We start from the raw sequence: 27,111 nt of genomic DNA, 5'->3' as shown, positions 1-27,111 counted from the left end.
TGGATCAGATGATGCCTTGTAAGCCAGGCATAGATTACCTGTCAGTGTTCTGTAGCAGACTCAATATAAAGATAAAGCTTTGAGTTGGTCTGCATATTCCACGTGATTTATGTCTTGTATTCTTTTTTGTGAGGAACCTCTGGGAGCATTCCATTTGTCCATTATTTCTGGTGAGGTACATACTGAAAGAAGTATTGTGCTCAATAACTGACCCAATGAGGGCTGAATACAGAAGGACTATGATATTTTGGACATGGATGCTATACCCCTGTATATAAGTTGCAAAATATAGAAAGATTTCCATACAAAGTGGACATGTGTTAACAAGTCCTAACTACTGGGTCTGCTCTAAGAGGTGTATTGTCTATGTGGTAATTCCCAGGGGGCCTTTCCAAAGGATACTATTATACATTTTTTTGGCATTCAGTTTTATACCATGGCTAAGTCAATAAGTATTAGTTTGTGATACATCCTCTTGAAGGATATTACTGCTGGAGATTCTAAGATTGCGTCAATCTGCAAACTTGATCAACCATAAACCTTTGACATTAGCTTTAACTTCTGAAGAGTAGATGCCAAAAAGGAGTGGCCCCAGCACAGGGGCCTAAGGGACTCCGCAAGTAACTAACTTTTTTTGTGGATGTAGAGTCCTCTATCATGACTTCCTGTGTCCACTCTGTGAGACAGTTGGCTATCAAATGGTTGAAATATGAGTTTACTTCTAGTTTCATAAATTTTCTGCAATGCCCATATCAGGAATAGTGTTGAATACTTTGGCCAGGTTTCACATTTTTCTTAGTATTAATGACTATAAGCACATCAACTATTATTTAATATTAAACAAAATCATTTTTGTGGTTAGTGTTCATCAGTTTCTTATTTGGGAAGTCCTAATCAGATCAAGATTAGTGTACTCCACTGAAACAATTTAAGAATAAAAAAACCTCCACTGATAGGAAAAGTTATAAATTGGTTCTTGGAGTATGTTTGATGTTTTCAAGTGCTATTGTTGAATTATGTGTTCAAGATTTTATTTTTTTTAAACTGATATGCTCTTTAGATTAATAAAAAATCAACGAGTATGAATTTGTATTTAAATCTGAAAACATTTTAGTAAGTTAGCATTGCCGCCTTGCTACCCCAAAAGCATAATCAGATATTTTATTCAAGTCCATATTTATGCAAAGGAAGAGAGCAATGCAACCGTCCCCTAAAAGGTGTCATTTATAATATGAAAAAAAGAATCCAGCATTACTTCATAACTATTGATCTTTTGTGGAGATAGTAACAATGCATGATACATAAAAAAGAAAGACATGTGCTGATCTTAACTGAGTGCCATTCATTAACATGACATTTAATGAATTGCTGTCATTAAATGTCATGTTAATGTCATTGATATTTAATGACAGCAATTCATTGCCATAATCTACAGTAACAAACTATGCACTGTATAATATATTTATTTGACTAGATCAGGATCAATGAAAACCAACCGAGGTTGTTATTGTAGATAGCAGCACAGTGGGGATAAGGAAATATTCCCTTTTCCCCACAGTAATGCGATCTCGGAGTTAGACTACATAAGTAGTGGGGGTATGGGGGGGCCCCTGCATAAAAGTGTTTAGTGTTGTCTGTTTTTTTTTTTTTTATCCTGTTTTTTGCAAAAGTGCATTTTCTGATAAATCCACTTTCGGAAAAACATGGTCGCGAAATTATGTTTTGGCGAAATGTAATTTTGGCTGGCTGAGGTAGACCCATATATATATATACTATATATGTATATTAACAGATGGCTGGTATATTGTAGTCCTGATGGATGTGTTCTCATGGGAAATTCCTTGTTAGTCCCAGATGAATAGTTAGTAGTAACAGTCCCGATGTTTCAGTGATCTAAGATGGAAGTGACCTTTGATTGAAATATTGAGTCTGTGGTGGTTATATGCATTTAATCTGATTTGCCACTGACATTTTTTTGGTTTTCAAGTAGGCTTTCCAAATCCTTTTCCAGGGGAGGTGGCAACAATATCAGGTATGTGAAATGTGAAATTCTTGAAGTTGGGGCATAATTATCGGTGCCTACAAAGTGTTTTGTGGTTTGCATTTTTGTTAAGATTATATACATGTTCTTAGATTATTTTTTCTAAAGTTTGGCTTGTTTTTGCAATGTAGATGACTGGGCATCTCAAGCATTTTGCCACAAAGGCCATAGTGGTGAACTTGCAGTCAGAGTGTTGACCTGAATTGTATGTTCTCCTCTGTCAGTGTTGGTAATGAGATGGCACTGTCTGCTGTTGTCACAAATACACATTCCGAGTAGTGGTGGTGGAGCAGAATTTGGGTTGCAGTTTCATCATTGGAGAATTTAAGTCTTGATTTGAGGTTCCTGGCTCTCATGTAAGTGAAAAGTGGTTCTGTTATCAGAATGATATTTATCGACTAAGATAATCCTCCAGTTATTACACATTACAGTTTGGATTACTTTAACATCTTTTAAGTCACAACTATTTATTTGGGTGGTTTGTAGTGGGTGTGCAAGTACTTTTGATGTAGACCTCTCTCTGAGAACATCCTGGGCTTCCTGTAGTTCTGCTGCCTCTGTGTTATGACTAGAACTGCAAATGTGTTTCATCTTGTAAAGTCTGCAGCCTCTTTCAAAATGTTCTGACATAGTTACTGGCTAATCTCAGAGTCTGAGTTTGATTATATTTCTTTTGGTGAATGATGGGTGCATGCTGGTTTCATGCAGGTGTACTGCTTCACCCTAGTAGGTTTGAAGTAGATTTCAGTGAAAAGTCTTTTATTATTTGCATCTTTATAAATTATCCTGTCCAGGTATGTTACCTACTGGTGGCACAGCAATGTTCAATTAAGAAATACAGTTAAGAAATACTATTACTCTAGATTACGTGGACAAAAGTGCTTATCTTTCAGTTTAGTGGTTCAAAAGTTTTCTTTTAATTCATCTGAACTGTGTTTAATTAGTATTTGTTCAGTGATATAGCCTTATGAGGCTTACCTCTCAGAGTTATGGGGGCTATAGGGTGCTTTCATAGTTGTTTTTTTGCTTTTGATTAAATAGTAGAATAAAAACTGAATTGCATTGACAATGTTTCTCATTTTGTGTTACACACAAACTTACACACACACAAAATTCTTATCTTATCATCAAAAAAGTGATCGCCTACAACAGGCACAAAATAACTTTAGTATCATACCTTGTTTCCATTTCCCAGAAAGTTGTATCGTCTGTCATCCATGGATTTGAGGGATCAGGAGATCCGAGATACGGGTCATATTCTATGTACTGTTCTGTATAACCTATTAAACTTAATAAAGAATCAAAAACAATTAGTATTAAAATTAGAAGATTAAAATCTTAGCTAGGATCAATGACAACACTTGCTGACAGAAGGGAAGCTGCATCAAAACAACTTTCATAATTTTCTTTTCTGTTCCATCTAAAAGTTCATAAGTACTGGCACTTTGGAAAATACTGAAAATACACTTTTCCAAATTTAAAATAAACATATACATATTTTATAACAAATTTTAAATGATGAAATTCTTATCTTTGGCATTATGAATATTACGTATTACTTAAGACATACATAATAGCTTTGCTCCACAAATGAAAATGGCTGCAAATATGTTTAGAAAAGACAGTAGGATAACTATAACAAAAGCACTTCTCGTTTCAAATGGGAAAACAACATATAGACTGATAAAAGGTAATTTTACACTTATGCTAATAGCTGTAAAAAAACTCTTTTTTTTCTAATGAGACAATTTTATTGGCAGTTATATCATTCATAACTCATAGATAAATACACAAAACTCTTTTTATATTTTTTATCTTTAAAGGAAACTACAGTAAGGATAAAAACAGTCTTGATACAGTAATTTGAAAGGATGAACTTGATCTATTGATAATGGAGTTGAGCTTACTTAATTGATAGTAATGCTCACACAAGTTGCGGACATTCAAAGTAAAATGGACAAACTACAACTCCCAGGATCCTCTGGGCAAGGCATTCAAAGGCTGATTGAAAACATCACTCCACTGTTGTTAAATCAAGGTGACTTCAACAACCCTACCCCAATACACATGAACCCTGGCGTTGTTTTGACAATCATGATTCCATTGAGCAGGTTGGTACTACTCACTATAGTAATTACCTTCAGAATTGGAAAGATAAAAATATTGTTCTTTTTTCTGCTCTGGACAATGAGTGGAGGCCTGAAGTCACAGAATTGTCTAAGACCTTAAAGGACAAATTAGAAGAACTTGAAGTAAAACTTTTCAAGGTACGAAGCTTGTGATGTGAAAATTTGTATTTAAATGAATGTTTAAAAAGCAAGCGTGTACCTAAGGGACAAAGAGTGTTTAAATTTCCTAATTGGCTGCGTGTGGGTGATAGTGAGTTGAAAGAACTTTTGGACATGTTTGACCGACACTGTCTTGAATTAGAACAGTTAATCATAACTTAGACAGGTTATTTGGTGAGTTTACTCAGCTTAATCAAGAGATTTTGAAAGATTTATTGCTTGAATTTAATGTTAATAAATATGAAAGAATTTCTACTAGGGTTGAACAGAATGTCAAGTTAAACTTACAAAGAAAACAAAAAAAGCTTTATAGAGATGAAAAAGATTATAACCAATGTTGTGTTTACCCTTTCCCTAAAGTTTACTTCACCAACACAGAGTTCATCGCATTAAACAGTTTCTAACAGGGAGAATAATTATACAAATGAAAGTTATAGGAACTCTGAAGTAGTTTATACATCTAATGAACATGATGAGAGTAAGAACCAAAGGTGAACAAGTCAAAGCTACGATCAGAATTACCCCTCATTAAGAAGATCAGAAAGGCTAGGTAATAAAAAGACTCACAGAGCAAACAACAATTTTTTACCCCAGACCAACACTCTGAGGAAGGTGAGAAACAAAGGGGGAAGGCAGGAATGGAACAACAATTACAACAAACAAATGAAATTACCCCTAGTGTTAGAGGGGCCAATGGTTCATTTGTTATAATGAAATATTAGCATCTTATGAAGGGAAAATGTTGACTTCCTAAGGTTTTCACATTTTTATCTACATTAATATTAAGATAGATGATACCTTTTTTCTCTTTTTAAAAAAGGGTTCAATTTTTGTACCCTCCGTTAATGTGAGATCTACTGAGGCACTGACAGAATTTAAAATATACATTGGGAAATTGAACCTTCAATTATTTTTAAAGTGGCAGTGTGACTACACTACCGAGTTTGTGTTTAAGAGAAAAAGTTTGTTTACGCCTCCTGTCCATCCGATGGTAGCGGCTTTTGATAACATTTGTAGTACAGAAATTCATTCTGTTACTTCATTTAACACTAATAAGTGACATTCAAATTTAAACAGGGAAAATGAAAGTTAATGAATGATTAAAATTTGATAATAATAATAATAATAATAAGGGGGGAGGTGTGTTAATAGTTGATAAAATGGGCTGTATAGGAGACATCCAAACATCAACTACAGAACGTGGTAAAGTAAACACATGAAAACCAGAGACCAAAAAAGAGACAAACATGCAGTTACAACGTCAAGGCTTTAATGATAAAGCTTTCAGATAAAATCCTTCATTGGTACAAAATGTTAAAACCAAGGACACATTTAAATACAAGTCATAAATAACACATGATAAACACACAGCCAATAAAAATTTAAAATTAATTATTCAACCAAGGGATCATTTTAAACACATTTGTTTAAATTTTAGAATAGATTTTAAAGAGACCATCTTATTTATACCAGGGGGTTGGTCAGCATTTAAACGCAAAATCCACTCATATTTTTTTGTTTCTAATTTATTATTCAAATCACCACCCCTTATGCTTTTCAAAACCACATATAATACTCTAAAGGAAAAGATATGAGTATTTCCATAGTCCCTAAGATGTTGTGCTAATGCATTAGTCATAATGTCCCTACATATCACAGATTTATGCTCCACCATTCTCTCCCTCAACCTATGAGTTGATTTTCCTACGTAAAACGCAGGACAAACTTTTCAGGTAGCTAAGTAGATAATATTACTAGTATTGCAATTAGGATAACAACTTACATTATATACTTTATTTGTAACAGGATGCACAAACTGTAAGTCCCTATTGATATTAATACAATTTGAACAATCATAGCAAGGGAAAGTCTCTTGCTTAGTCGATATGGGTTTTGTCTGTAAGAAAAAAATCATTATAACAAAGTAACCTTTTTAAATTCAGACAAGTTTTATAAGAAAATTTGGGGCTATGGTTAATATAGTGGTTCAGCTCAGGAAATGACAATAAAATACACCAATTACTTCTTATTATTGCCTCTATGTAGCTACTAAACTGACTATAAGTAGTGACATAAAACAAATTAATATTGCTATTTCTAGACATAACTTGCTGAGGAACTGTGGATCCAAGATATGGTCTCAAAGAATTATTCCTTTCATTCCTCACATTCTGGTAGATATTTTCTAAAGAAGCTTTATCATAGCCCCTATCCATAAATTCCTCCATCATTTAGTTTATCTGGGCAAAAAACAATACATCATCGGTGTTCAGCCAACAAACCCTACTAAATTGTGCTTTAATAATGGTGTTAAATACAAACTGCGCATGCATACTTCCTTTATTAAGATATTTATTCTTATGTGACTTTTTTTGTATACTGTCGTATTCAACACCTGATCGTTGAAAAAAAACCTCAACGTCAAGTAAGTTTAACCTTTCCTTTGAAAAAGTATGTTTAAATTTCAGGAAATTGGTAGAACTATTTATATAATCAATAGATTGCATAAGCTTAGTTTCACTTCCATCCCAAATTAAAAAAAACATCATCCATGAATCTACAAAAGAACAAATTTTTAGATGTATATGTGGAATTAAAAAAATATATATATCCTCCCACTTTTTTAAAGCAAGATTCACATATGTGTTGCCCATTGGGGTACCCATGGCAACCCCAGTTAACTAGCGATAAAACTTCTCATCAAATAAAAATATATTGTTCTCCAGCACAATATGTAATAATTCACATACACCCGGATTCACTAATCTTCTGTGCATGACTAGCTTAGTCCTGCATGGAAGCACCCATTTAGGAGCAGGACAGCAGCTTGCCATGCATATTAACAAGGCTCGCTGCCCAAGTTCCTAGGCTTACATGGAGCATTTACGACTGCAGGAGGCATGTTTGAGAGCAGAGCTCTCAGAATAAACATGCCCCTGTAATGTAGAACAGCAGAAGGTGTTAAGAAATGAGCGAGATTGCTCATAGGTGTCCTCATATCACTACCAACAGTCCCCCGTGTGTACAACAGTAACAAAACATAAAAATCAAATGAAGAAACCCCTTTATTTTTATTTTAAAAATCCGAGTACAGCTAATGTAGGTGCGCGGGTGTGCCCACTGCTTAGCTACAGTTAAAACAGCTTAAAAGGCTGAAGAGGATAACAAGGAAGATATATACACATGAAGCAGAACAGCAATAGTGTAGTGGGCAGAGCATTCACCTAATGAGCAGGCATTCCCGGGTTGAGTCCCACTGTAGCACAATCTATTTTACATGGCAAAGCACATTATAACCAATATTTATGTTGCAAAACCCAAGAAAAAACATATATGTATGAACTGGAGTACTGCAGTGAAGTGTCAGTATCATAATGAATAAGGCACTAGTAAGCAGGTTTAAGCACAAATAAGCAGTAGTTTGCATATTTATGGACTAGTAAACATGTTTAAGTGCATTTGCATGGGGGCAAACATTGTCTACACAGATTAAGCAAAGTAGAAGCTAACTGAGTGTAAGAAACTGTAACCGGAATTAAGTACTGCTTAGCTCTGCGCAAACCTACTTACAACTGCTTTAAAGTGCCTTAACCACTCTCTATCTAACAGCCTGTGTTATGCCCAGCAACAAAATAAACAGCCTCTGCAAGACTTGAACCCAGGACCCTGCACACCATTGACAAAGTGATTTGCCACTAAGCCATGCCAGATATAAATAAATCTGATGTTTTCAGAAACATAACCTCCAGTCCAGACATGCAACAGTGCAGAGAATGTATACCAACATCTAGATGTATGTATGTGTAAATATATTAATATCTAAACAAATACAACATATCTATATATGTAGATATATATATATATATATATATTTATATATTTCTAAAAATATATACATATATATTAATATATATGAACATATATACATGCAAATGCCTATATCAACACATATATGTGTCTACACCTATATATCTACATATACACAGCAAGTTACATATGTGTACGCAGATATATATCTACGTAGGTATATATGGACATAGTTATATATATATGTAAGCAGATCTTTATATATACATATATATATATATATATATATATATATATAGGTATATATGGCCATACATCTGTAGATAGCAATGGCAGATTAACAAAAACACATATGTCCACATGCACCATTAATGGGGATGAGAGGTTCCACACACTATACGTCTTGTACGAATAGGCATCCCACCCCCACAGCCAAACACGTCTGCCCTGCAGTACACTACCAGGTGTTGCAGATCCCATAACCAGGACCTGACACGACATGGGCACAAGATGTTAACAGTACTACATCCCACCTGTATGATGTCAGGCTGGTAATGGTAACATATCATGCAGTACATTCTGCCTCCCATAGGAAACGTAAAATGTGGAAGCCATCAACATCCCCAGGATACAGATACACAGACATAGATATGCAGATACAGCTCTCTCTCTCTCTCTCTCTATATATATATATATATATATATATATATATATATATATATATATATATATACATATACATGTAACTACACATACACATGCAGATATATGTACAGTAAGATACATATGTAGAAGGTGCACACAATATGGAACAGCTACTATGCCTACAGTTAACATCTGAACAACTGGACACTGTATGGGCCACCCATACAAATGACATTCGCTGCCTGCAACATATACCCACAGAGAGGTCATAGGAAAAACACCACACACAGGTCTGCAGTAATGGAAAACCTTTAATTGTGTACTATTACAGTTCTATATGTCATGTCATATAGCTGTTCAGACACTGACATCCATATAAACAGAGTAATGCAACTGTAAAACAGTTATATTAATAGAGTAGTCTGGAAAGGTTCACACCTGTTGCTGTCCAGGCCAAGCCCTTCAAACTGTACAATAGTGAGGACAGACTGGGCCACAGGATACCAAACAATCAACAGTATGTAATGCAGGTTTATAGTTCAGCAGCCTCTATCTATACTCTGTACAAAATCACTAGGTGGTAAACGTCATGTGACCAAATGGGCTGTAACTGTTACATAACAAGGCATAACTGACACCATCACAAGCACACTGACAAACAGAACAGTCTGTTTTGCAGAAGGCAGTAGGCTTGCATTAACCCAATTTATGTAAGTAATGTAAATATAGGTGAAGTATACAGTACTGTACATCCAGATACCTTAAGGCAGCTCACCCCTGGTACCCCCACATTTTTAACAGCCTAGTTCATTTATGGTGCTTCCCCCCCAGACTCAATAATACAGGGCCATATACCACTGTTACATACACTGGCCTCTGGAGTGCATACGATTACACATGTATTGTGTAGGTGAAGCCCACACATATATGGCCCCAACCCCACCGTATGTGTGAGGGATACAACAGCAGTGGACTGATCACAGCAATGGCAGTGTGATGTACTCACAGCCCACTACAGAACAATCCCCGACAGCATGTCATCTGTGCAAAGCTTGGTATGTAGGTGGAGGACAGAGGCTGGAACACAGACACAAATGTGGAAAACTGTTGCCATACACTAAGCAAGTTACTGGTGTTACAGGATAGCCTGCAACATACCCTTAGTCAGGGAATTGAAGTTAGAAACAGAAATGGATGTAGCCATGTACTGATAGCACTCACACACTGCCAGTGAAATATCTGACACAGGACCTGTGTGATGGACAGACAACACATGATAGGCATACCGCTGGCCACCAAGAGGATAGGCCCACAGTTGAGAGCTATGCAGACAGACTGCATTCCAAGGTAAAGTAGTATGTACACACACACCCTGTAACACCAGCACTATACAAAGCATAACACAACTCTACTCACACGCTGTCTGTAGTTCCTGAACCTCCTACAAATATGTAGCTGCCCTGAGTGTGCCGGTTCTCCTGTAAGAGGTATTGCTACCTGCAGTCTGTAACACTGATGCCCACACACAGGAAGGATGTCCATCATACAGGAATTGTAAAGGGACAACGCCCACATGATGTAGGGGTTTAGAGTAGGAGGTTGCCATGACAGTGGTGATTGGAAGTACTACACGTGTAAATATATATATATATATATATATATATATATATATATATATATATATGGCTGTCTGGATAATAATATGTATATATATTTCCACCATATGTCCTGGACATGGAGTGTAGCCCTACCCCAGTCTCTATAGTCCCACAGTCATAGTGCAAGGGGATGTCAGGTATGTATAGCATGTATATTAGTAGACTATTGCTACTGTCATTGGGATTGTCTTCACAGACATGGTGTGTGTTGGAGGTCACATCTGCTTATAACATGTGTGCCATTGGCTACTGACAGACATCCTAAGGACATCATAGTAAAGTACCGCTGCTAGCACATAATGACATTGTGGACTGCAGCAGAGATATTGGCCAATATATGTGGACATTCTGACACACTTTGTACAGTCCACAGGTATACACATAACCCCTTAGTGCTAAACATGTGTACCATACCTGACAATATGGATGAAGACAGCCATGTAGATGGGTATAACACATAACGACTGGAATACATTTGCCACCATAGGATATGCATTCACACACCCCTGACTGGCCTGACACATAATAACCACTGGTACAGGGGAGTCATGGCCACATACTACCCACTAGATATTGACTTACAGCTGTACAGCATACCACTGCTCTGTCTGACATGCATGACTGTTAAGGGAGGCCTGGCAGCAGTACATCTGGCAAGTGTCTGCACATGACATCTCACTGGGTAAGTACACTAAGCTGCTAGGCATGTAATAATGCACTGTGCGGACTACAGGCAGACTGGCTCAGTACTGCCTACATTTCCTATGGGGGAATGCACATGTACCTGCATATATAGCAGGCTCTACAGACATGTCACAGCACAGGGTAAGATACACTTGTGTGAAAGTGCATAACCATAACCAATGTGAACACAGCCACATATGTTAAGCTAGCATAATATTACAGTATATGGACTATCTGTTCAACACCATCCTCATATGTGCCACTCACAGACTGACCCTACATATACTGGGCTGTTACACAGTTTGGTCTGATGGCTGTCTGTGGTATGGGACATGTGCATGTATGGCCCTACAAACATGTACGCCAATACGGTACCATACAGTGGAGCACCATGTAACATCAGATAGGACGGGACCTAGAACAGTGACATCTACCACAGTCTGTACACAGGCTAAAGTACATATTAACAATACACACACTATCGACATTCACCATAAGTACACAGACCTCAGTACTGTACAAACATCCACAGAATGTCCAGGTTATGTCATCAAATATAACCCCTACTGTACATAACATGTGTAGCAGTCTGATATCTCACTGGCTTGTTATCAGATATGATGACACAAATTATGGTGTACAGCACATATGCACCACTTCATGCACGACATATGTACACAAGTTGACAGAGTTGTGGCTGGAAGCACATACACAGGGCCAATAATTACATGTTGCTGTGATAACCTCATACATTTACTGTTGTAAAAGGGATTGTTGCAACATATGTCCTATGAGGGATATGAAGCCAGTAACTGTCATGGCTTTCACAATCTACAGACTGCAATCATCACACTACCTTCTGCAGTCCACAGATAGATGCTCCATGGGTAACACATGAAACCAAAGGCACAACACACTGCCCAGTCTGCAGATGACCCTGCAGATGGGGATTCCTCATAAACATGGAACTGACATGGCAGGTATTGAGACATGTAGGACAGTCATATCCACACACACTGTTAAACCAACAGTACTCCATATGCAGTATAGCAGCACTTACAGTCTGTAGTCAGATCAGGCACATCCCCCTCCTGTGTGTTGCCCTGTTTCCACAGTGTATGTTGTTAGAGGTAAATCCCCAATCCATCTGAGATGCTGTTTGCCAAACAACAAATCTAGTTCCTGCTCACAGTGAATGAAAAGGGCCAAAACCAACATGATGTTCCTAGATATTGGAATGTGTTTCCATGCAATTGGCTATGGGAATGTTATTACAGCTGTTCCACATGCAATCAGCTAGGGGACGGCTGCAATTCATGCAGAGGCCATCAGCTAATCATGAACATCACTTAAAATACACATGCTGCTGCCAAGCAAAGCAGGTGTAGGTCTCCACATCCCCCAGAGAGGGAGTGGGAGAGGCAGACAGATGCAAAGACAAGTCAGGGAGTGGTGGCAGAGTAAAACCTAAGCATGTTTATGTCACACACCTACCAGCATAGGGCATCAAACCCCTGACGACTATGTAGTACTATAACAGTTCTATGCAGTTATTGGATGCGCCACATGGGTTACCTGCTGTGGAGCTCTCAGAACATATATGTGATGGTGACTGACATCTGCAACAAGAATACGGTAGCTATACGGTAGGTGACGTACACGTGCCTGTCTGCATGAACAGGTGCCAGCATCAACACAGCCACACTCTCACAGAGACGTACACACATTGACACATTTGGCAGGGCCAGGTTTACAACTCATCAGTAGTGGGATTGCCACAACATATCACTGTGCAGGTACCACATGCACCACACAGGTCATACGGGGGTTGTATGGGCAAAGGGTAGAGGGGGGTGTCTGACATCAGAAAGCATGCTTCAGTATGCCCATGGGGGTTGTAGGGAGTGTGGATGAGAACATACGCACCATACAACACACACACAGACACACAGGGTGCCAGTGCTGACATGCATGGGTGCATGTTGGCACGGGTGTGTGGTGGCTGACTGTGCCGGACGGCTGTACAAAGCTAGGCGATGTGTATACCTTGGCATCAGGCCACATGATGATGGTCTGCATTGTGGCTCAGGGCTGTAGTGTCTGCATTTGCCCACACAGGTGGGTATTGTATCCCCCATCCAGTCACCTGGGTGACTATTGTGTGTGTGGCCAATGCTGTTCATTGCTTGCCATGTATGTGTTCCTTAGTCCATGATATGGATGGTGTCTGGGATGTACAGTGACATGTGGAACTGTACCTGGGGTGTCTGGCCCATGTTGTGAACACAAATTATCATTGGATGTTCCAGTCTTACCCACCTGTGGTGGGAACTGGTAATGGGCAGAAGGTTTACCCTGCACCTACATTGATAGCATGCTAACAGCATTCCCTGGTGTCAGTGGCATCTGTCAATACAGGGCATGTTGTCAGGCATGGTATGCCCTTTGGGGGTCACATGTGATGGCACCACAGGTGTTTTAGGTGTCCATTGGGGAACATAGGGAAGGTGCACTGTCTGCATGTACATACATATTGGACAGATGGACAGGGTGCAATGCCCTCTGTAGCCCACAGCTATCACCCCATAGTGTACTACACACATATTGGCTGTTGCCTAGGCATGTGTGTGTGTATGATACATGGGGTGAGAGTGTGCTCTGGGTAATACTGGGGTTGCTAACTGTGATTGCCTGGCCTTGATGTCACATGTATGGATATGGCTTTGCTCCCCAGCCTCTCAGCTATTTCACATCTGTTATCCCTGTACAGTGGACATTGTGATATATAGTAGGGCCACCATATAAGAAATATGCAAAACCCACTCCACATTGTCCACTGGTGTCATACACTCACAACCACCTCCGCACAGGATGCATGTCACAAACACACAAACCTGTCATGTCTGGGATTAGAACCCCTAAGTAACTAGTTTATTACACTACAGCACTAAGCAGTTATAGTACGCACCATGGAGATTACAGGAGTACTCCTTCCCCAAAGGTTTATATCACATTGGATGACATCAGCAGGATTTCCAAAGTAGGACATTCGAATTGTAGTGAGTGTGACTAGCCTAAAATGCATTGCTCCCTACACAAACAGTGACACACACACAAAACATTGGCAACCAACATGCATGGTTATAGAACCCCTAACAGAGGTCTATATCACACTACAGCATGGAGCTGTTATAGGATGCACCATGGGGATTACTAGAGAATGCCTTCCCCAAAGGTGTATTTCACAATGAATGACATCAGCAGGATTGCCAAAGTAGGCCGCTTGAAATGTACTGTGTGTGACTATCCTAAAATGCATTGCTCCTTACACAGACAGTGGCACACAAACAAAACATTCACAACTGACATGTGTGGGTATAGAACCCCTAACAGAGGTCTATATCACACTAGAGAATGGAGCTGTTATAGGACGCACCACGGGGATTACTAGAGAGCTCCTTCTCCAAAGGTGTATTTCACAATGAATAACATCAGCAGGATTACCAAAGTAGGCTACTTGAAATGTACTGAATGTGACTAGCCTATAATGCATTGCTCCATACACAGACATTGAAACACACACAAAACATCCACAACTGCCATGGGTGGGGATGGAACCCTACCACAGTTCTAAATCACACTACAGCAGTACACAGTGGCACGTGCTACAGAGATTACTGAGCGACAACCTTCCCAGAGGTGTATTTCTAGGTGGGTGACATCAGCAGCCTTGCCAAAGTTGAGTATATGAATTGTAAGGAATGTGAGTACACTAAAAAGCATTGCTCTCTACAAAGACAGGGTCAGACAAACACACACACACACACTTGCCATGTCTGGGATTAGAACACCTACCAAACTCATTTTCAGATACCTAGTCCCCTCCTGTCCTATACTGTGTAGGCTACTGGCTCCACTCATAGTTTGTCCTGCCCTGTGTATATCATTCCCTGGTGTATCCTGCCTTGAGGTTTCCTGAATTTCCTGATTGTTGACATCCATTTAAAGCGAACGCTTACTTTGCCAGTGCTGTACTGGTCCCCTGCGCAGAACCTGTACTAACACTCAAAAGAACCAAAGTTTTGTCCTGCCGCATATATATCATTCCCTGGTGTATCCTTCCTTGAGATTTCCTGAATTTCCTGACTGTTGACATCCATTTAAATCAAGTGCTTACTTTCCCAGTGCTGTACTGGTCCCCTGAGCAGAACCTGTACTAACACTCAAAAGAACCAAAGTGTATGTACCTTTTTAGAAAGTTGTCTGCACATCCAATAGCAATATTGTAATACTGTGTGTGCATGCTAGCAGCCTACCGCAGTGCCCACTCAACCTGCTCTTTCCAGTCCCTTACCCCTCTTAGGTGCCTAGCCCTCCTCTGCTGTTAACTGATCTGGCCACTAGATGGCAGCATTAACCTACTTTTAAATACTTTATTGTAAAGTAAATCAAGCTACTGGATATGTGTCTGTCCTACTTGCTCTATTGCCCTGCCCTACCTTCTGTAGCCTCCCTTCTCCCCCTCAATCTCTCTTAGCAGAACTGCACCTTACTCCTGAGCCTTGCTGCTCTGTGCTTACTACTCACCTCACTGATTGTTCCTCACTGACTTGCTCTTCCATTTCCTTGGTTCATCCATTCGACTCCCTACCTCCTCCCCCATCCTTCTATTCTAGCCATCCACCTTACTTCCTGCCTTAGTGTTCCCTGTTCTCTGGCTACCCATTTAGCCCTTGCTTCCTGTCTGCCCCTCCCCCATCTTCTTACCCTCTCCCCTCCCCCTAAATCTATAAATATACGTCTACTCTCATGGTGCCATTTTCAAATATCTAGTCCCCTCCTGTCCTATACTGCGTAGGCTGCTGGCTCCACTCGTAGGTAAGCTTTGCTTATACCTTGCTTACTGCTGCTGTAATCAAACTACAATTGTGTATCTCACTGCTGCCTACAACTTAACTGCATTACTTGTATTGGCTTAATAGCCGTTTATCAATGGTATGCATTGTTACAAGAATTAGGAACTGTTTATTACTTGTCTGCATAGTTAAAACATGTGAATAGCCGTCTAGCAATTGTATGCATAGTTACAAGAATTAGGAACTGTTTATTAATTGTCTGTATAGTTAAAAGACATAAAAACACTCGCTCTTTGGCACTGCATATCCCAGAGTGATATTTCCAACTGAATCAAATACTTGCTGCTATTTCTCTAACCTACATATAAGAGCGGCATCTGTTTTACCCTGTTAGCTGCACATTTTTGCAATTAATAGTGGGAAATGCTCTCCCCTTGGCGTTGCATACAGTAGAGTGATGTGTATGCCCGTACCTAATGCTTCCTGCCCTTGTACTAATGTATAAGCATGGGCGACAACTGTTTTAGCCTGTTAGTGGCACATTCTGTCTAAAATTACGGGAAACGCTTGCTCCTTGGCGTTACATCCAGTAAAGTGATATTTCTGCCCATATATAATGCTCTCTGCCCTTTACTAATGCAAATACATGAGTGATAGTTGAACCACACTTGTAAAAAGTAAATATATATACCACGTCCCTTGGACATGGTATATATACATGAGCGGTAGTTGTTCCAGCCTGTTAGCTGCATAGTTTTGTATACAATAGTGGGAAACACTCGCTCTTTGGCATTGTGTGTAGTAAGTGTTATTTCTGCCTGTATCTACTGCTGTTTGCCCTTCTACTAAGGTAAATACATGAGCGACAGCTGTTTTAGCCTGTTAACTGCATATTTTATACATAATAATGGGGAATACTCACTCCCTGGCCTTGCGTGCAGTAGAGCTGATATTTCTGTTCATATCTAATGTTTCTTGCCTTTCTACCAATGTAATATATATGAGCGACAGCTGTTTTAGCCTGATAGCTGCATATTTCAGAATATAACAGTGGGAAGTGCTCGCTCCTCAGTGCTGTGTGCAGCAGAGTGATAATTCTGTCTGTAACTTATGCTCTCTGCCCTTCTACTAATGTAATTTCAAGAGCGACCACTGTTTTTACCTGTTAACTTTATATTTCTGCAAACAAAATTGTGAATTGCTTGCTCCTGGCGTTTCATGCAACTGAATGCCTATCTGCCTTATTTTAATCCCAACCCCCCTTTGCCTTTTTCATTCAGTAGCTACAATTGTTTTAGCCTGACTACTAAACGAATACAGTAGAATAATAACAACCTCAGGTTGAATGTTAAATGCTCCTGAAATGCTAGCATCCTCATAATTACATTGATAGCAATCTGTATCTGCACCAAACCAGCCTTCCATATGTGTTTATACTTTGAAATGTGTTATACATGCTAATTTAATCAATGCCTCAGTAAACAGTATGTCGTTGCCTATACTCTTCTGTGGCTGTCCTGCCTGTATAGTAGTATTATATTGCAGCTTATGTTACAAATTACCACACTATGTAATACTTCCTCTCTCTCTCTCTTGCATACACCCTACCTGCAAAATATAATCTCATAAGATTTAATCCTGTATTTCTAACCTGGCTAGTCATTGTTTATATCATTTCTTTTCCAGTTTGTCCTGCCACGTGTATATCATTCCCTGGTATACCTAACTTGAGATTTCTTGAATTTCCTGACTGTTGACATCCATTTAAAGTGAACGCTTATTTTCCCAGTGCTGTACTGGTCCCCTGAGGAGAACTTGTACTAACACTCAAAAGAACCAAAGTGTATGTACCTTTTTAGAAAGTTGTCTGCACATCCAATAGCAATATTTTAATACTATGTGTGCATGCTAGCAGCCTACCGCAGAGCCCACTCAACCTGCTCTCTCCAGTCCCTTACCCCTCTTAGGTGCCTAGCCTTCCTTTGCTGTTAACTGATCTGTCTACTAGATGGCAGCATTAACCTACTTTTAAATACTTTATTGTAAAGTAAATCAAGCTACTGGATATTTGTTTGTCCTACTTGCTCTATTGCCCTGCCCTACTATCTGTAGCCTCCCTTCTCCCCCTCAATTTCTCTTAGCAGAACTGCAGCTTACTCCTGAGCCTTGCTGCTCTGTGCTTACTACCCACCTCAATGATTGTTCCTCGCTGACTTGCTCTTCCATTTCCTTGGTTCTGACCCACTCCATTCGCCCTGCGGGCTCACTCCGCGCCCCTACCCTACCCCCAAATCCCAACCACCCCCACTGCTCCTACATTTATTCTCCTCCTAACATCTACCCCTCTCTCCACCGACCAATCCTCAACATTTTCCCTCCACCCCACCTGCCTCTCACTACCACACCCCTTCCCTCCTAAGTCCCTTAACCTCCTCTCTATTACATCCAAGCCCCACCTATTATGCACTCTTCTACTCCTAAAGCCTTTATTTCCATATCCATCCTCATCCTTCTTCTACTTCCTCTGTGCCATGCCACCTCCTATACTCACCATCTACACCCTCCACCTCTGCCTCCCCACCTCCCCCACACAACACAACATCTCAGCCTCTTTAGTTTCCTCACACCCTTCCCTCCTCTTCAAAGTAAAACTTCTCCCAATCACTACTAAATACTACAAACACAGGCCTTTTCATTACCAGAAACTTCTAAGTACAAAACAAAACAACTTATTCCTTATCTCACTTACCTCTGCTTAGCCTGTGACATTCACCCTAATCCAGGACCAAACTTCTCTCCTAGTAACCACCCTAGCTCCCACAATAATTCCACCAATAAATACCTCAAATTCCTCACCATCAACATCTGAAGCCTAAAAAATAAAACAACCCACTTTCATACCTGGCTCACTCACAACTCACCTGACATTGTAGCCATCTCTGAAACATGGCTAAAACCTCACATAAGTGACTCTGAATTCCTTCCCCCTGGATTTCAATCACTTCGATCTGTCCGCCTAAGTAATTGAGGTGGCAGTGTCGCACTAATCTACTCCAACTAGCTGTCCTTTACTCCATATCCTAATCCCATCCCTCCTTTCAATAATGCTGAACTTGTAGCAGGCCTTCTAAAAATTAACAATCATAAAAGCATCTGCTTCATTTCCCTCTATATTCCTCCAGGTAACAACATCAACACCCTGGAAGACATCCTCTCCTGGGCCTCCTCAAATATTAAACTGGAAACCTACATATTGGGTGATGTAAATATAGACTGGAACAAAATCAACAACCTTAACCCCACCATGTCAATCAATCTATTTAACTACACTCAACTTACTAACACCATCACTAGACCCAACAAAACCAACCCCCAGGCTCTATACTAGACTGGATCCTAGTATCTCATCCCAATAAAGTCATACAATCTGGTGTCATACCAGACCCATTAGGAGACCACCTCCCTGCCTTCACCCATCGAGCTTCCCTCACCTCCCCATACTCCCACCAGTTTATCCACACTAGGAACCTCTCTAACTTTAACCCTACTACTTTCTCTGATTCATTCAGGAATACCAATTGGAACCCCCTGAAAACTATTCCATTAGACTCAGCCTTTGACTTTTTCAATTCAACTTTCTTAAATGTCCTTAACTCCCTAGCTCCAGTAAGAATAAAAAGAGTAAAAATTAAGACCACCCCGTGGCTTACCAAAGACACCAAAAAGATTATGCTATAGAGAGATAAAACCTGGAAAACATACCTCCAAACTAAACAACCAGACATCTTACTTAAATACAAACAGCTAAGAAACCTTGCCAAAACACAAGTTATCAAAGATAAAAAGTCCTACTACATCAAAATGCAAACAAATCATGCAAAAAAACCCAAACAATTTTGGAACTCTATCAACTCTCTCCTTAGGTCAGGTACTAAAAACAATCCCTGCCCCAACACCAGCAAATGTGACCCTGAAAATGCCTCACTATTCAACACCTTCTTCACCACTTCTATTGCTGAGCTAACCAAGACCTTTACCAATAACAACCCTCAACCCCACCCCAACCAAACATCCTCCCCCAACTTTCAAACTCAAACCCATCTCCACTTACCAAATAAAGAAACTACTCTCTAAACTAAAGCCTTGCTTCAATGCCCCCAACAACATTTCCTCCTCCTTCTTAAAAATAGCCTCCGATGGTATTGCTCTCCCTATTAGCATCCTGATCAATAGATCCCAACTTGAATCCTATGTACCCAAACTATGGTGCTCTGCATATATTCTTCCACTTCACAAGGGTGGCAAAAACTGTAACGTATCTAATTTCTGCCCCATAGCCATCCTTTCCCCTCTCTCTAAACTCCTTGAAAAATGCATCCACCTTCAGCTCTTGCCATTCCTTACCAAACACCAGCTACTCTCTCCTACCCAACAAGGCTTCTGCCCAGGACATAGTACCAACACCACCCTTCTCTCCTTCTTACATACTGTCAATTTAGCCCATGACTCTGGTAACTTAGTATCCTCACGTCTGCTGGACTTATCTAAAGCTTTTGATACCATCTCCCACACCCACCTTCTAAATCATCTGTCTAATCTCAATCTCTCCCACAAAACTCTCTCCTGGTTCTCCAGCTATCTTTCCAACAGGTTCCAGAATGTCAAATAGGGCCAGAGCACCTCCACCTTCCATCCTACCCTTACTGGAGTACCCCAAGGATCCATACTTGGCCCAGTTCTATTCAACATCTTTATTAATTACTTTCACAAGGCCATACCCAGTACTAAAATTGTTCAATATGCTGATGATTCTACTTTAATCTGCTGTGCCTCCAACTTAACAAATCTCCAACTACTGACACAACCAGCCTTCTCAACTACCAAAAACTGGATGCTCCCAAATCACCTCTCATTAAATGCTAACAAAACTAAAATCCTTCTATTCTTTCCTTCTAAGTCCTCCCCTATTGATAAAAACTCATTCCAAATAACCAGCCATAACAACTCCATTTTAGAGGTCGTTCCCTCCACCAAACTTCTTGGTGTAACCATTGATGAACACCTAAAATTTAATACTCACGTCCAGCTAAACATAAAGAAAACCCACATAAAACTCAGCCTACTTTATAGAAACAACCACTTCCTCTCTCCTGGTACCAGCCTAACTCTCGCCACTACTTATCTCCTTCCCTCTCTACTATATGGCGCCCCTCTGCTTACTAATTTATCCTCCTCACTATCCTCCAAACAAGAAGTATGTTACAATAAAATCTCCAGATTTGCTACCAAAGCCAAATCTTCCTCTCATCACTGTTCCTCCCTTCACTCATTAAACTAGCTTGAACTCCATAACCAACTTGACTTTCTCCAAATCACGACTGCCTATAGACTACAATTCCAACCTACCAAGTGCCCTGCACTATCCAGTATCCTACAACCATATACTCACCATAGAACACTTAGATCTACCCACTAAAACCTAATCACCATTCCCAAAACCAAGAGCCCAGCTGGTTAACTTCTGCTTTCCTTCACCTTAACCAAAAAATGGAATGCTCTTCCCTCCACTCTTAGGACCTGCGATAAACTCGAAAACTTTAAAACTCTTCTTCATTCTCACCTTTACTCAAACAAGAAATGCAACTGTACTCTTCACCCTATACCTCTCAAGGTCTCCTTCACAATTATTCCTGGCTAACCTCTCACCTAGCTAACCTTGCTCATTTGTATTATGTATAAATAACTATACTGTAAAATCTAGCCTGTTGGAGCCGTGGTGGTACAGCGGTAGCATTGTTGCCTCACAGCAAGAGGTTCTCCTGTTCGATTCTCGGCTGGAGTGCCTTCTGTGTGGAGTCTGCATGTCCTCTCCGTGGTCGAGTGGCCTCTGAAAGACATGCGTGAATGGGCGTGCCTTCGCTGAAGGTTGGGCATCAGGCTGGGAACTTGGCACCATAAAAATCAACTGCCAATCATTAGCTGACTGGAGTTCCGCTGTAGCGACCCCTAACTGGGAAAAGACAAACAACTGTAAAATCTAGCCTCAAGGCCCTTTGCCTGTCTTTTACACCTAAACAAAATTGTAATTGTTTGTTTCTTTATGAATGCTACCTGTTTATTTGTCAGTAATGCAAAGTTACTTAGTAATTATTCATGTAACTATGTATAGTTGGAGCTTTTCTCCCTGAGCCTCCACTGAAAACGGGCTCCCCGAGCCCAGTGGACCTCCCCGATCATCAAACTGGAACAAATAAATAAATAATAAATACTTTATCACACTGTAGCAGTGCACAATTACAGGATTCACTACAGAGATCACTGGGCTATAACCTTCCCAGAGGTGTATTTCTAGGTGGGTGACATCAGCAGCCTTGTCAAAGTTGAGTATATGAATTGTAAGGAGTGTGAGTACCCTAAAAAGCATAGTCAGAGACAAATAAATATGCACACAAACACACAGAATTGCCAAGTCTGGGTTATAATTCCTATCTAACTTCTTTATCATACTACAGCAGTACGGAGTTACAGGACGCGCTACAGAGATCACTGGGCTACAACCTTCCCAGAAGTGTATTTCTAGGTGGGTGACATCAGCAGCCTTGCCAAAGTTGAGTATATGAATTGTAAGGAATGTGAGTACCCTAAAAAGCATTGTTGTTTACAAAGTCAAACATGCACACAAACACACACACACAGTTGCCAAGTCTGGGGTTAGAACTCCTACCTAACTAGTTTATCACACAACAGCAGTACACAGTTACAGGATGCACCACAGAGATTACTGGGCTGCAGCTCTCCCAAAGGTGTATTTCACATTGGATGACCTCAGCAGCCTTGTCATAGCAGGGCTATGGGGAGGGCAGTGTGTGCATGGTGCCATAACCCATTCATCTAGGGGTTGACACGCCACATGCGGGCACACATAGGGTCATATGTCACAGGTACGTGTATACAGCTGCTAGATGACTACTTCCTTGTATAGTCATGTTGCACAGCTGGCACGTGCACCACATAGTCTGTAATGCTGACAGATACTGGTGGCTAGTATCTGCAGTGAGTGACATCTGCATCTCATGTCTTTTGGGCCCTTTGGCTGTGTGCTGGGTGGGACAGACCTGGATGGCTCCTTGTCACAGTCACCCTCTTCCACACATCTATGTATGTATGTACATCTACCTTTGGCTTATTATAGTGTGTTGTCCTGACATATATGTCTGTATTCCTATCCACTGTGTGTGCAAGGCATGAGTGGTGCATACTGACAAGTGTCTGCACTAACTACTGCAATTTCCAGATATGTCTGGTCCACTAGTGTTTGCAGACATGGCCTTCACATGGCCTTCATGTGTTTAAGTGTGTGAGCATGCCCAGTATGACCTTTCAGTATGTTGTTGACTGACATTACCATCATTTCTCTAAGTGTGTGAGCATGCCCAGTATGGCCGTCTATATTGAATGTGTGGATCGTGTCCAGGTAGTTTGTGCTGCAGTGTTGAACTTTGTGTTGTACACCGACAGGTAGCATGCTGTCTCTGCAGGGTATCCATCGATCATTTGGCTTTGATTGTTACTACATTTCTGCATAGCAGGGGGACACACCTGAATGTTTCTACATTTCTACACAGGAGTGGGGGGGGGCACACCTGACTGTTATTACATTACTATGTAGGATGGGGGGGCATACCTGACTATTTCTACATTTCTACACAGGGTTGGGGGAACACTTGACTGTTATTACATTACTATGTAGGATGGGGGGGGGCACACCTGATTATTTCTACATTTCTACACAGGGTTGGGGGGTCACACCTGACTGTTATTACATTACTATGTAGGATGTGGGGGGCACATGTGACACTTGTACACATTTGCTATAACTGTACTGGTATGTCAGGTACTCCATTTCATTCTGTATTGCTAACTATTATGCTGACTAGAGGCATACCAGTGCAGTACAGATCGTGGCTTTGGTTGCCCTACATATTATTGTCTGACTTCCTACCCTTCAGAACTAACATCCCTCTGCCTGCCCTGCTGTGGTCTGTGTAGGCCTGGTGGGGGGTTAAACATAGCCATCATTCTGGGGCCATGGCACAGGCTCTATTTGGGTTTGTCTACACCTGTACTGCTGGCTGAGACTGTTGTTGGGTATGTGAACCGTCCTGACTGGCATTTGTGGGTCATATGGACACACATGTCACTTAGCAAATTTCCTGCAGTGGGATTTGTCACCCTGTGTAGTACTGGCTACTATGGTGACTCCAGTATGTGTTACAGATGTTATGGTGCCACTATGGGTGTCTACTGTCTGCTGCCATAACATTCAGCCACCCAATTCCCTTGCATGCATATCATAGCTACAGGTAACAACACATTCTACTCCATTTGGCAATTGGTAGGTTGATTGACTTACGTTGAGGGTGTGCCGGACTTGCGGATGGTGCTGGAGGGTTGCCTATGTCGGATGCACATAGTACACTCCCTGTATATGGTTGAGCACAGGTAGTGTCATGTTTGTCATCCCTTTTACTGTATATGTGAGTCAGAGAGAGGAGTCATTCTCTGGGTCCATACTGTGTCAGTGCATGTGTTATGTGTTGCCTCTTTGCCAAGGCCAGGGCATACTGGGCACGCCTCCTTCTGCCTACTGGGGTAGGCTCAGGTTGTTCCTCCTCTAGGTCACTCTGTGCCTGTGCAGGCTTTGGCATTGGTGGGGGGCTGTGTGGCCCTGCCCCATGCTGTTCCTGCTGCAGCTGTTTCTGCAGGATCATATTGTGTAGCATAGCATATACCATAACAATTTGGGTACATGTAGCTGGTGAATACTGGAAGACTCCACCGGATGTGTCCAGACACCGGAACCATGACCTGAGCATGGCCTGTGTGTGTGCCTCATTATAGCATTGTTGCTCAGGTGTGTGTGCATTTCTGATGGGTGTCATCAGCCATGGCTCCAGTGTGTACCCAGCATCCCCCACTAGGTGACCGTAGGGGATGTCCCCATTGACAAATCTGTGGTAGAGCTGCTTCAGATGCCATATGTAGGAATTGTCATAGCTTCCAGGGCTGCCAGCACACACATTCATTATAATGCCCTGGACATCACATACAACCTGGCAGTTGAAGGAAGGTATGTCCCTGTGGTTGATGTAGGCCCAACCCTGCTCACCGGGTGGTGCTTTGATGCATATGTGCGTGCAGTCTATAGCACCCACTACTCCAGGGTATTCTGCTATTTGGTGGAAGAGACGCATATTGCTGGTCAACACCTCACGGGTGTTGAGGAAATATACGTGCTCACTGGCATGTGCTGACATGGCATCCAGGAACTGGTGGAATATTCTGGATGCTGATGCCTGTGAGATCCCCATGATATTCCCAGTTGTGCTTTCAGAAGTACCCGTGGCTAGTATACCTAGGCCTACACATACCTTGGTATCCACTGGGATGGGTTCCCCTCAGTCAGTTTAGTGTGTCAGGTGTGGCAGGCACAGCTCAACAATTTGCTGTAGGAGGTTTCTGTCTATCCTATAGTGCTCCATTATCTCCAGCTCATGTAGCCCCTGGTAGGTTATGCTGGGTCTGTACACTCTTCTCCGTCTCCTCACTGTAGGTTGTTCGGCAGCATTCACATCCTCGCCACCCTCAGCCTCTTGCACATGTTCTTTGTTTCATGCTGCAGCCCTTCTCATTCTGTAGGTGCGTTTGTTAAAATTTCCCCACTTGTATACACTGGTGGTGTAGAGTGTGGGAAAAGACAGAGAGGAAGGTCTTTTCTTAGTTTATAGCAGTGTGCTGGGCTGGTCTGCTGCCTGGGTAAAAATGTGCACACTGCTGCTATTTCCTGGTTTAACTTCTTTTTTCTTCCTGTAAAACCTGGTGCGCGGCGAGCACACCCACTTAGGCTTTATAAAGAGTGCTAGGCAGGTTTAGACACACCCCCTAGCTTAGCTGTGCTAAGCTATGAGCAAACCTGAGCCACAGGGCTCCAATCCGCTTACAGTAGGCCTGACATACCCCCCATGATGTCACCTACCTCCTAGGCTTGCACCAAGATATTCCTACTCTTACACTGTTGGGACCTGACTCACATCTTGGGGGAAACTGGGATTCACTATCCTTCCCCTCATTTGCATTGGATTGCCTGCTAATGCATAGTTACATGTCTCACACTGAGCCTCCCCCTTAGCAACCAGTACTCACTGGCCAGGTTGTCTTCTGCCTGCCATTGACTTGCATGGCAGAATACTGATTTTAGTTAGAATGCTTATTTTAGGTTTATTTTATTAGGAGCCACGGTGGTACAGCGGTAGCGTTGTTGCCTCACAGCAAGAGGCTCTCCTGTTCGATTCTCAGCTGGAGTTGCCTTCTGTGTGGAGTCTGCATGTCCTACCTGCGGTCGAGTGGCCTCTGAAAGACATGCATGAATGGGCGTGCCTTTTCTGAAGGATAGGCGCCGGGCTGGCAACTCAGCACCATAAAAATCTACTGCCAATCATTACTGGACCGGAGGTCCGCTGTGGCTACCCCTAACTGGGAAAAGCCAAAAAGACAAACAATTTTAGGTTTATTTTATTATTTCCCCCCAATCCCATTTGCACACTGCTGCCCTACGCTTAGACAAATGAGATCAGGTAAAAAAAAATAAAAGTTTTTTTTTTGTTTTGTTTGCAATGCCAGTGGCCTTATACTTGGCCATTGGCATACTTACTACTTGATATGCAGCCTTTATTCAGAGCTGTCATAGCTCTATTTTGGATTTTGCAGAAATGTTTTCGGTTACTAACTGAGTACATTTCTTCAGATAGCACTATTCTTGCATGGACTGTTGCGAGCTTCCTGGATTGCAAAATCATCTCATTTGCATGGATTTCACCTGCAATTGGGGTGATTTGCATACCAGGGCTTAGTCCATGCAAGATTAGTGCAGGAGCACTCGTGCATGCCCCTGTGGACTGTTCCTGGATCTCACGGCAGACATATTGCCTGCTTGAGCTCCTGCACTGATCTTGCACTTCAGGGAGAATCCGGGGGACAGTCTTAATTTCATAGCCACTTTTTTCACCCACTTCAACCAAAAGATCATGAATAGCATTTATTCCATAATCCTGTGGAATCATGGTAAAAAGTGC

The 27,111-nt window shown here is 41.2% G+C and overlaps 1 protein-coding gene across 3 annotated transcripts in view; it reads right to left on the bottom strand.

Moving 5' to 3' along the window:
• Window positions 1-27,111, bottom strand: part of RGS7 (regulator of G protein signaling 7) — a 2,400,584-nt gene that overhangs the window by 312,652 nt on the left and 2,060,821 nt on the right. For all 3 annotated transcript variants that reach the window (XM_044058067.1, XM_044058054.1, XM_044058060.1), the window contains exon 11: window positions 3,219-3,329. In XM_044058067.1, coding sequence (XP_043914002.1) covers window positions 3,219-3,329 — 111 coding nt within the window. The remainder of the gene's footprint in view (window positions 1-3,218; window positions 3,330-27,111) is intronic.

This window comes from Protopterus annectens, chromosome 1.part2 (assembly GCF_019279795.1).
Source record: "Protopterus annectens isolate FY-2018-M chromosome 1.part2, PAN1.0, whole genome shotgun sequence".
NCBI lineage: Eukaryota > Metazoa > Chordata > Ceratodontiformes > Protopteridae > Protopterus > Protopterus annectens.
This window is presented reverse-complemented; position numbering and strand designations above follow the sequence as displayed.